At 33.6% G+C, this 12437-nt stretch overlaps 1 protein-coding gene across 4 annotated transcripts in view; it reads right to left on the bottom strand.

The window, feature by feature from the left end:
• raw overlaps positions 1–12437 on the bottom strand; it is a 50081-nt gene that overhangs the window by 19963 nt on the left and 17681 nt on the right. For 2 of the 4 annotated variants that reach the window (XM_064690853.1, XM_064690854.1), the window contains exon 2: positions 5825–6680. The exons of the other annotated variants lie outside the window; for them this stretch is intronic. In XM_064690853.1, the coding sequence (XP_064546923.1) occupies positions 5825–6477 (653 nt within the window). In that variant the 5' untranslated portion in view covers positions 6478–6680. The remainder of the gene's footprint in view (positions 1–5824; positions 6681–12437) is intronic. 4 annotated transcript variants of the gene reach the window in all.

Below are 12437 nucleotides of genomic sequence, written 5' to 3'. Positions count from 1 at the left end.
GAAAACCTTTGTCTAGAACAAATAAATATGTAAACAAAAATGAGTTATGGATAACAAATATAGTTAAACAATTATAGTTAATGCAGCACATTTTGTGCCCTACAATAATTGTACCCCTTGTAAGTGTACACAAATGTTTTGCTGCATTTCGTCACATAATTGGACTTGTCGACAATCGATAAACCTTGACTTGATAATACCCTTTGTTTGCCTGAATCTATTTGTGTATGGGTGACAGCATGGAAGAGCCATCAAATTGGCGAATGGGCTCATCTATTGGCCATATAAGACGGCGACATTTGTTAACATTATCGGGCGTGCTATAAAACAAAATATATATTTGCCAAAGTACTTTGGCTTAAAGCGTCAACTTGGCCTTTAGCTGGCGTATACGTAATTGGTGTGCGGAAAAGCCTCTATAAGTAGTTCGCTATGATATTATTTTTAGCAGCTGCAGCTGCTTAAAAATTCCTTTTGCTGCTGCAATTCGTTATTAATAAACGCTTAGCTCAATTTAGTTAAATCATTGAGTGGGTATCGGGCAAAGTTATTTGATATTTTGTTTTATTTATGTTTCGTCTGCAGTTCCTAACGTACACAAACCGTGTTTCGCAATCGAGGCGTTTTGGAAAAGCTCAATGAATAATAAGCGAGTGCACACATTTGTTTATTAATGCACTTTTCCACAACATTAATTATTATTTATTGGCAAACGTGCCGCAGTTCCGCAATGGGCGACCGCCTTTGTGTGAAGATTGAGTGCCAAGTAATTTTGCCTAATCGATTTTTACTCACAATAATAGAAGTTCATCAATAGTTAATATCATTTGATTTGGTTTTTGCCCATTTACTTGGTTGAAGTGGCAATTCCAATATGATTAATGATAGCGAATGGAATATAGAATATATAGTAAAGCTAACCGTTTTTTATTAGCTAGGACAATAAAAGTAATTGAATAAATTATTTACTTTTATCCGCTAAGCTTAGAAGACTTTAATTTTAAAGAACTTATCGTATCACAAACGAAATAAACTTGCGGCACTTTTATGACTTGACTTGGAGAATATTTACTATACTTTATAGATAATCAGTGTAACCAATTTATTGATGCAACAATTTAAAATACAGAACAAACATTCGGATAAATAATCATTACCGTATGATCAACAACCTAAAATAAGGGATTATCTTGCATGCTAAATATTTGATTCGGATAAAAACCCGATTTTATGAAACAATGTCATTATGTATACGGTTTCTGGCCTTAAAATTAACTTTCACGATTTTTTATGCAAAATATGGTATTAGTTACAGATAATCTTTATCCGAACTAGTTTTTGGTGTGAATTTGTGTGTTAATTAATTTGTTGATACATATGCATGAATCTTAGAAGAAAAGAAGCATGTAGATAAATTATCCGTTTTTATCCGAACATTTAAAATTAGTGTTTTTGACTGCATAAATAACTTTTGGCTAAACCTGAGCCACAATGGGTTATTATTACAAATAGCTACTATCCGAGTGAGCTTCTGGTGTGAATTTTTGTGTTTAAAGTGCAATTAATGCATGAACCTTAACTATTCGTCAGACTTGGTGTGAAATTATATGGGATTAATTAACTGATTCTATCCAACGATCGTTAAAGCAATCACGCCTTTTGAAAAAATATATATAATATTTTTTTTTCCTAGAAGATAAATGCTTGATAATTAACATAATGGCCCGAGTGGTTACTTATAAAGGCATTGTTATTTTATGAAATTAATTATTATCTTCACATGCAGTCGTCGTCGTCGTCGTCGTTGCTGTAGATTCCTATATGGATGTATGTTTGCACTATGTCATAATCAAGTTAAAAATAAAGCATAATATCACGACGCAAAAAGCCATAAAAAATACGAGTACTTATAAGCCAAAGCGATAAATGCAGTTCATATAAACGATGTGGAATACAACAAAAAAAATTACAAAATTGAATTGAAAAAGGGAAATAATAAAAGAATTGATAGCATATATGGATGGCATATAAAACAATTGACAAAAGAATGCGGCATTTGCTAAATTGAAGTGCCACTGATAAACTCGTAAAAAATATATATATACAGATGTATGTATATATATATATGAATATGTACATAAAAGAGACGAGGCAAGCGGTCAATGCGTGATTTATTGATGCATGAATGAAATTGAAGCATCAACCCGGCAGAGACAATGACCGCGGTTTGATGAACGTTGTACGTTGTGACTGCACAAATTGAATTAAGGCGACATTCAGCAAAAAGCACACACAAAAAAAAAAAGAAAAAATTAATAATGAAACGCAGCAACTCTTTTAATTTAGCATCGTGGAGCCCATAACTTTTAATAGCCGCCGCTCTGTGATTTATGGGTCTGAATTAGTTGCCGTCCGATTTAACGTTTTTACGGGCCAGTTGCGCTACGACAAAAAAAACCTTAATTTTTTTCGAATTTCCTCAAACATTTGGCACATTAAAAACAAACAAAACAAAAAAAAAAATTAACTGGGCGTGCGCCCTGCAATATTCACAGCTTTGAGTGCATTCAATAAATATGTCTATGAATATACATTTTTTGCAAATGAATAACACGTGTCCGTCTGCAAGAAGGTCAAACGAATCACGAATATGAGTTGAAAAAAAAACAACACAACCAAGTCAGGCACTCAAATTCAATTTGCCAAGAATAAAACAAAGCCAGAGACCCACCAGAGGCCCAGTCGTGAAAATCATTTAATTAAATGAACTTTTTCAATGACTCGCTTTTCAAATACCCGTAAATTTAGAACAAACCGTATGCAAGTCTTTAGGATTAAGTGTAATTAATTCATTTAATTTTTTCTGTATAATTAATATATTTCGCATTCAAATTTGACTATATTTCGATTCATCTATCAACATTTAATAAATTCCTGTTTGATAAGTTTCTATTTAATTTTGATGGTAATTCTGATACTACTACTATAAGTTCTGATAATATATTTATGTACTACATAGGTAAAACACAAATAATAAATGCTGCATATACTATCTCCTCTCTCTCTCTCTCTCTCTCTCTCTCTCTCTCTCTCGCTCGCTCTTTTAGGCCCTCGCTCTCGCAAGAGAGCTATTGTTAAGTTGCACTTTGTATCATATTCTTAAACGTTTTACGTAAAATGTTGATAAGCTTTAAATAAAGTCATAAAGTTTCTTTTTTTTTAATTCTCCTTATTTAACTTTTGAATTTCTTTTTAAAAAAGGAAAACATTTACATACTTTTCAACATACGCGAGGGAATACACCTTAATATACACACACAACCCACATCATGGAATTAAGAAAAAAACCATTTGATATAACTAAATAACTAGAATAATAATGTCAGTCTTTGTGATCATTAAATTCGATTATCTCAAAACAAATTGTATACGCAATAATAGCTGATATCTAAACTATGTTTCCACAGTTGGAACGGGTCTAGCCAAGTCGTGCCTTGATTTATTTGAACCTCGATTGCTGGACTGATCAATTGTCAGCGCCGCAGGCACAATAAATATGTTATGAAAATGACAATTTGTCGGCTGACTTATGACTTTATTATATGCAAATTGTGACAAATACAAAAAATACGAAAAAAAAAAGAGAAGAGATATGTATATGTATGTACAGCAGACGAAAGGCGCGTTTTGTTTACAGCGTTTGACATTTTAATACATTGTTATTGCTGTTAATTTGAACACAATTTATTTTGGCATTAAGAAAAATAAACAAAATACAATAAAATAAAAATATATATAAAAAATATGCAACGCACGCGCTGGCGAGAGATCAAGTTCATTGAATTTTCACACTGGCCGAAGACGGCGACAAATAAAAGAAATAGCATTTTAAATTTAAAAGAAAAGAAAACAACAAATGTTTTGCACTGTGTGAAAAATAAAAGCAGCCTTGTCATTTAATTGAATATTTTTAGTGTTTTGCGCTGCGAGAGTGCGCAAAAATCGAATATATATATATACTATATATAAACAATATATAGAATTTTAAAATAACGATGACAAAATCTTGCCCGATGTATTTTTGTGCAACGCCAAAGAATGAAACAAAAGCGCAAAACAAGACAAAAGAGCAAGATATATTGGATTGTACGGTATTCAGAATTCGTTCTTGTTGCTTTTGTCAGCGGACATTCGCCCAGGAAGGCAGCCCAATTAGATTAAAGGCGTGGACATATTTCAAGCGATGCCGCCTGCCATGCGATTAATCACAGTGTAAGTCATGTGAATATCAAGCAGTAATTTCTACAACGAGATAATAACTGAGACAACGGATAAGCTAATAGAATTATCTGCTGCTTAAAATGAATCTGGTTGCACTTTTCGTGATATGCGGATAAGAGGGGAGATTTAATTAAATAATGATTGAGATCGCAGAGATCAAATTTGAATATATAGCATATATTTGCAATATCTAAACATATGTATATGGGCTTGTATAAATTATCTAGATGGTGCTAAGATAAGCCGTATAAAATGCAGTTCCTTTTATTTTAATTTCAAACTGAGCCTTATCCGTTTTAAATGGGAATTTCAATTTGCTGAGGTTACTTTTTTTATGGTATGAGCAATTTCTATAGAATATATTTTTAAATAATTTCACTTAGTTCTATAACTTCAATTCAATGAATTTTTCTCGATACGGATACGGATTATCAACAAAGAAAATAAAACTGGCATAGGTAGGGTATCTGCTAGTCAAGCAGTCTCAATTATTACATTCTTATTTAATTCTACTTTATTAGCCAATTACGTTGGGCATCCGATAAATTTGCCATTGTGTAAAACCTTTGAAGCGTCGGCTTTTTTTTATGCATTTGTTATTGCAAAAATGCATCAACAAAAGAGAGATTTATCCGTTTTTATCCGCATCGTTTTATGGTTCATTCATTCATTGAATATGACGCCATACGAATAAAATTTGAAAGCTCATAAATTATGTTAAAAGTGTATAAATATTTATATATGCGAACGCGATTATTCCGATTGCTATTGCGACCTTGGATAATTGAAGAGAGTTTGACCTATGCACTGGGCTAAGGTATTGAAAGCGGATCAAAAAGAACTATAAATTGGAATTGGGGGGCAATGGATAATTATTTACTTAGTATTTGTGCAGTTTAAGATAAAAGCAAACATGCTCAAAGTCCAATTGTGGGTGTGTCAGGGAATTAAAATACGCTAAACAGAAATTCATCAGGCATAAAAAGTTTCCGAACAATCGTCTGGGCCAACTATAGATAAGAGCTTATCTAATCTATCGACTTAAAGGAATTTAAGATAATCACAATAGATATTCATATAAAATCAGTTAGAAATTTGGGTTATTTAAATATACATATACATATATATATAAAAAGCCAGCAGTAAACAGATTAGTGATAGGCTCCAACTAGTTTAAATATATAAATGTATTCGGAAGCAAGAAAATTAGAATAGTATAATATATATTTTTTATATAGAACCGAGCCAAACAAAACTTTATGGCAGCACCTAGTATTCTAATAGGTAGAGAGCTGAACTTCTTAAGTTTAATCTTTATAGACTGCCTAGTATTTATGCTAATGGTATTTACCTCATAAATTTCGTTGGATATTTAACATAAGATTAGTAAAACGTCCTTGATTTAAGTTAGTTATAACAGCATATATATTTGCTAAATCGAATGTTAGTCACAGTTACACAACTTCTTTATTTGAATTTAGAAACCAAACACCAAAATTAGAAATAATAGTAAAGCCAAAATAAAAACTGAAAAAAAACATACCCAAAAAACAATTGCGTTATTTGCGCCGGCGTCTGGCAGACATTGTGCACATTGAGGGTGCGGGGGCGGGCGAAGAGCATGCTGGGACTGCTGCCCAGCAGACTGGGCAGACAGGCAGCCTCCGCCAAAATGGCCGATGTGGAGTTGCTGCGCAGTGTTGTGTAGGCGCGATAATGCGCAGCAGCGCCAGGCGCAGCAGCAGCAGCGGCGGCGGCAGCAGATGTTGAGCGCAGCTCCACGGCAGTTGTGGTCTCTTCCAGCGTTTCGACCATATCTTCGTCATTGTCTAGCTGCATGGGGTGGCTGCAGGAGCTTATGCTGCTGCCGTTGTTGTTGTTGCCATTTTTGTTGTTGCTGCAATTGTTGTTGTTGTTATTCGTAGTTGTTGGCTTGGTATTGCTCCGCAGCTTGATGTAGCCGTTGTTGTTGTTGTTGTTGTGATTGTTGCGATTGCTGTTGATGAGATTTGGTATTTTGGCGCGTTGATTGTTGATTCTGCTGCTGTTGTTGCTATTGTTGTTGCTGCTGCTGCTGCTGCTGTTGTTGTTGTTGCCATTGCCGTTGCCAATTGCTTGTGTGGCCATTGTGCTGTTGGCGTTGTTGTTGCTGTTGTAACGCTGTTGCAAACGCATTTTGGCCAATTTGCTGCGCATTGAACAATGTTTAATCGAATTGACTGTCGGGCTTTATGTCAGTTGCGCACACATTTTGGGCAAACATTTCTCAATACAACGCACAACTTGTCTGGTGTGTTTTGTTTTTTTTTTTTTTATAATGTTTTATGTATTCATGTGTTTGTTGTTTCTTTTCGTATTTGCCGGCGACAACATTTCACAGAGGCAGCTTTCACTTTCAACTAAAGGATTTTGGGTGCGCAAAAGAAAACAAAACAGTTTTTAACAACAAAAACAAACGAAATATAAGGCAAATTTTTTTGATAAAGTCATGTATCTTAGAAGAATTATGTTATTTTTTGACACTTTTATTTTACTTTTTTGTTAGCAACTGTGGGCGTGTGCGCGTTGGCAAATATTTGTGAGTAAATATTTTTCTCTGCTTCTAATTTTTTGCGCGCGTTTTAAATTGATTTCTTATATGTATATGTTTTTTGTGCTGTGAAGCGCGCACGCCAGCGCTTTTTTCATATTATTATAAATTTAGAAATGATTTTATATGCATGTATGTGTTGGGTGTGTGTGTGCTTGTACGAACGGAAGTCGCCTCACACAACATACACAAAAGCACTCGAAAGCGCGCAGCTTTTAACAGAGACACGAACACACGGCGAATACGCAACGTTGTGAACGCGTCGAGCCAACGTTGCCGAATGACTTCCCAAGCACAACAAAGCGCGCAGAAGTACTGCGCTCAGCGCTTCGCTGTTGCTGCTGCTCAGCTCAGCTCTGCTGCTGGGAGCGCGCGCGCACGTGTGCCTCTCTCTCTCTCTCTCTCTCACTCTTTCTTTGCGGCTTTCGCCTATGTGCGCGCTCTTGTTCAGCAGCGTAACGTGTTGTTTTTTTACGTGCTAATTTGTTTTTGGCGTTTGATCTCTTTTTGTTGTTGTTTCCTTTTTTTTTTTTTTCAAACAAACACTCAATCAAATGCTGTCCATCTTGTGCTCAGCATCCAGCGCGCGTGGGCAGCTTTCGATTGTCGAAAAGTTTTTGTTTTTTTTATGTTTTTTTCCATATCGATCGATCGATCGAATGGGTTTCATAGCAACAAGCAAAATGCTCGTAATTTGCACAATTTGGAAGCAACGCACAATGGCAGCCAAATTATAAAATGGCCAACAAAAATTGAAGCCACATTCCGTGCACATCATAAAATTTAATTTAAAAGGTGGATAATAAATTTAATTTTAAGATTTATATGATATACAATTACCTACAATTGTATTTTAATTGCAGCAAATACTCTTTCTATTGTGCAGTCTTTTAAAAAGCTAAATTTACCTAATTATATATGACATACAACAATCTTATATATTGTCTAAGAACTCAACTTGCGATCTTGTTTTTTCAAAGAAAATCTTAATGCCACAGGTCCATCACAATAAAAAATAAAATTAAAAAAATATTCCACAATCATATTTATTCATATATTTCTTGATACTATATGAAAGTATATCTATATAATTTAATTTTCAAATATTTTTGAACCCTATCTATTTACGTGTGAAATTTAGTAAAGAACTTAAAAAGAATTGATCTTGACTTTTTGGGATAAGACGAAAATAATTTCAAATAAAATATTTTCATCAAAGAAGTCTCATAGTTTTGCCCATTGTGCGTGGCTTTCTCTTTTTTTTTTATTATGCATTTTCAAACAAATAGTTTGGCCTGCAACAACGAAAGTTATTATAGCGAATGGGAATCATCGTTTTTTTTCCCTCCATTTGCCTTTTTCTTTCGGGGTGCTTTAACTATACAATGACTAACTCTTGCAACTGCTCCTAATTACAAACGATTGTGATTACTCATTGGCATTTTAGATTGTGCAAAATACAAACAAAAAACAAAACTGGTAGTTTGGGCCAATGTGACTAACAATCAGGCCAGATAAGTTACGCCGATAAGGGCCAAAAGTGGATTCGTGAGTGCAAAAAATGCCAACAGCTGCTCCTTAAATAGGACCAACAGGTAAATACGAATTGTATTCAAAGGTATTTCCGCACGACAGAAATTATGATTTCATGTGATTGTCAGCAGCTGTTGGTGGGCGTGTGTAAAAGACAGGCTAACCAATATGTATAAATACATATGTATGTATCTATAAGATATATATGACAGTCCAAATGCCAAATTTAAATACAAACAATAATTTATTGACGCCGCTCGAAATGAGATTATGAGCGCGTGTAGGTAAATGAATATTTGAAAAACAAAATAAAAACTGGCACAGAAAAGAGGGCGTTGCTTTAAATATTATAATGTATGTCAGGGTTTGCTCTTGGCACTTGTGCTATGCGAAAGTTCAAAAAGATTTGCGCACATCTATACACCTATATATGTATGTATATATATATATCTATTTTTTGGCCAAAATAATTTTAGAGATATTGTTGATGCTGTCATGTACGCGCCTTAAATGAGCATTTTGCGATGATGCCATTTTGTTGTGGGTTGCCTTTTTTCTCGCTTATTAATGATCTATTGAAAACACCGAAAACAAAAAATAAATGGACTGTGAAAAAGGTGAATTCGTTTAATAATAATAATAGCTTACAAACTGTGAATTCTAATAAATACGGATAACAAGTATGTCTGTTGGATAAGCCAAGTGAAGATTTGGATACATTTTAATTGGATAGGTTCGGATAACACAAAAGTTGACTAGAACGGGTTAATATTAATGGAACCTCCCAAAACGGATTATCAGTTAGGGATTTAATTGATATTCGATACCTTGAGATTTTTTTTACTAAATTGATATTCTAAAACTAAGATTCCTGGGTTCGGATAAGACGGAATAAGGAAATATAAGTTTGTTAATGAAACATCCAAGTATAAAGAAGGGAATAAATTAATATTTTAAATCTTGATATTTTTTGGTTGGGTTAATACCGGATAAGGCAATATAATTATATATTAAAACCTTGAGATTTATGTGTTCGTGCAAGAGCGGATAAGGAAATCTAAGCGGATAATCATTATAAGCTAAATTATGAAGTGTGTATTTTGCGGAAAAATAAATAAGGAAAACTCGAAAATAATTTAGAAATCAATTATTATGGAAATTAATGAAGAGCATGCTCGGATAAATTCGGATAACAGTAAAACAACTGCGCATTGAGCTGGATACCAATGTGCACATAACGATTGGTCCTTATGTATTAAAAGCTCGGATAAATTCGGATAACAGTAAAACAACTGCGCATTGAGCTGGATACCAATATGCACATAACGATTGGTCCTTATTTTTAAATTTAAGAATTTATTCCAATAATAATTAATTTAAAATAGTATATTTGCATTTCTTTTATAAAAAGCTGATTTAAAGTATAAACCGAGGATAAGGAACGTTTTTAGAGCTCGGATTAATTTGAGTAAAAATAAAGTAGCTGAGTAACAACAATTGAATATAGTTTATTGTTGGTTTTTCTGGCTCATGGGACCCTATTTTATCCTAATAGGTGATTCAGCTAATGAAACCAATCTCGAACAATATTTACGCCGACTGCGCAATACATTAAAGCTCGATCAAAGTTAATCATTTAACCGTGTCAGCTAATTTGCAAGAAATTAGGCGTTTGATTAGCGTCAGTCGCCGTGTGTTTTTTTTCTGTGTCTGCCAAATAGCTATTTGTTCGATGGGGTGAGTAAGTCCGAGAACATAACATACGAGAGTAGAACATAACGACGAGTGAGTACGCTGTTCAATTTCATTTTAAGATATATTAAAATTAAATATGTTATATCATTCAGAATGCCAGAGAGGAGAAAAATATTTATAATATTTTAATTGCATTAATCAACAAACTAATTTTGACTTGAAAACATCGATAATTGAATCTAAAAACACGTGCTATCAAGTTATTTAAAACTTACAAAAATTGTTGAGATTTTTAAAAAATTACAGCTTTTAGCTTAAAAAGATTCAAGAAATTAAAGAATAAAACTGCGTTTGAATAAGGTTTGCAATTGATTTTAATCGATAAAAGTGATGAAAAGTCAATCGATCAGGTTTTGCTTAATCGAAAATCGAACAGAATCATATAAGGGAAACTATAGTGGAAAATACCCCATTGAAAGACTTTGAGTATAGGGTGTAAGCAAAGCTCTTAAACTAAATAGTTGAACGCATTTGCAAATTGGTCACGCCAAACTAAACGACGCGTCGAGCACATTGGCGTCTCCCTTGTACCTGGGGGCGGGGGGTTTGGGGAGTTGGTGATGGGCTGATTGGCAGCTGATTGCCAGTTGATTGACAAATTGTGCGATTGTGTGTGGGCCTTGGAAGGTTTGTCGCCTTAGTCTGGCATTGCTCACATTCTGTTGACTATTTACTTTTATATAGTTTTTACTTTTTTTGTATATTTACTTTTTTGTTTTAGTTGTTTTTTATGCGTTGTTTGGCTGTGATAAGCGCTGGCCCGATTACTTCATGCGCATATTTCACGAAAATTCAATCAAGAAAGCCTGCCATAGACATGCATATACAAATATGTGTATATATAGCGATAAGTCTCCAAAGGCTTGGATAACAGGGCGCAGATAAAACGAACAGAAACACAACACAGAAAATAAAAAACCTAGCCAGAAACTGTATGCCGTAAATATTATTAGCATACGCTGCGTATGTGTGATATTTATTTAAAACTAAAAAAATAATATGAAGAGCAAAAGAAACGGCAGAAAATTAAATACAAATTTATCGCGCGCAAACACAAACGACCTTCAGGCCTTGCCTTTACGGCCTCCTCTCGGCCAATTTTGGCCGACGCGTTTTATTTCCGTTTTGCTTTAATTGCTATTTCACTAATTGTTTTGGGCTTTGCACTTCCTTGCGGTCTTCTCATTGACTCCTACAAGCATATTTCCCCCTTTTATTGTTATTGTAATAAATGCGTTCATTTTTTTTTTATTTTTTTTGCGACGTCTCTTGCTGCTGTTATTGTTTACAATGTCAACGCTTCCAGTCCGTCTCGCAGCACGAAAGAGAGAGTGCCAAGAGAGAGCCAATTCTGCAACTTTTGCGCTCTCTCTTTAAGCTTAAACAGAAAAGTATCCGCAAACAAAGACACGAGTATTGTGATAAGCATATTTCTGTTATAGCAGAAAGTTTGATACTCTCGTAAGAGTTGAAACAAATATTGCAGTACAGCAAAATGTCTTTGCTCTCTTTGTCTCTAGCTTATTTAAATTTTAATAAGAAAAATATGTTTGATAAAAAAAAGATATGTGGCAAAATCTAATATTATGAAATATAAGTACAAAATAAAATTGAAAAACGTTTCACTAAGAAATATTAACTATTTGATGATGTTGGACATGGATTTAGTTCCGTTCTACGTCTGCAAAAAACTATTTTGTCAGATAATAATTTATATATTTTAATAATTTTTCCTTTCTACAGAAAACAATTGCAATTGATTCTCATAATTTTCAAGTCATACAAGAAAATCTGTCAAGTTTGCGTCAAGTTTTAAGGCCATAAAGGGCAATGCGATTAATTTCTGAATTTAACACTTTTATCTTTCTTTAACACTTTCATGTATTTATATTTAGTTTACATTTATATATTTTTTATATTTCTCATTCTATCCTAAGAATATGTGAAATATTATGAATGAACTAAACTAAATAAACCAGTTGATCTGGCAACATCTTTGCACGTTAAGTTGGCTGCGCCAATAGATCTTGTTAAAAGTAAAAGATTAAATTGTCTTTTCTCGTTAATCGGAACTCCGTTTATCATTAAAGGTTCCGGATTAGTTTTTATAGTTCGTAATCATAATTATAATATGCTTCAGTAATTCTCATATTAGTTTTAATAGTTTGTAATCATATTTATAATATTCTACACTTTCTTAAACGGCTTTGAGAAATATTTATTTTAAACCATATTTACGTAAATGTTTATACTGAAAAGCAGGCCCGAAATTGCATGA

The sequence above is a fragment of the Drosophila montana genome, unplaced genomic scaffold, assembly GCF_035044405.1.
Source record: "Drosophila montana isolate Dmon_TW-CO22-7 unplaced genomic scaffold, ASM3504440v1 contig_3286_1, whole genome shotgun sequence".
Lineage (NCBI taxonomy): Eukaryota > Metazoa > Arthropoda > Insecta > Diptera > Drosophilidae > Drosophila > Drosophila montana.
This window is presented reverse-complemented; position numbering and strand designations above follow the sequence as displayed.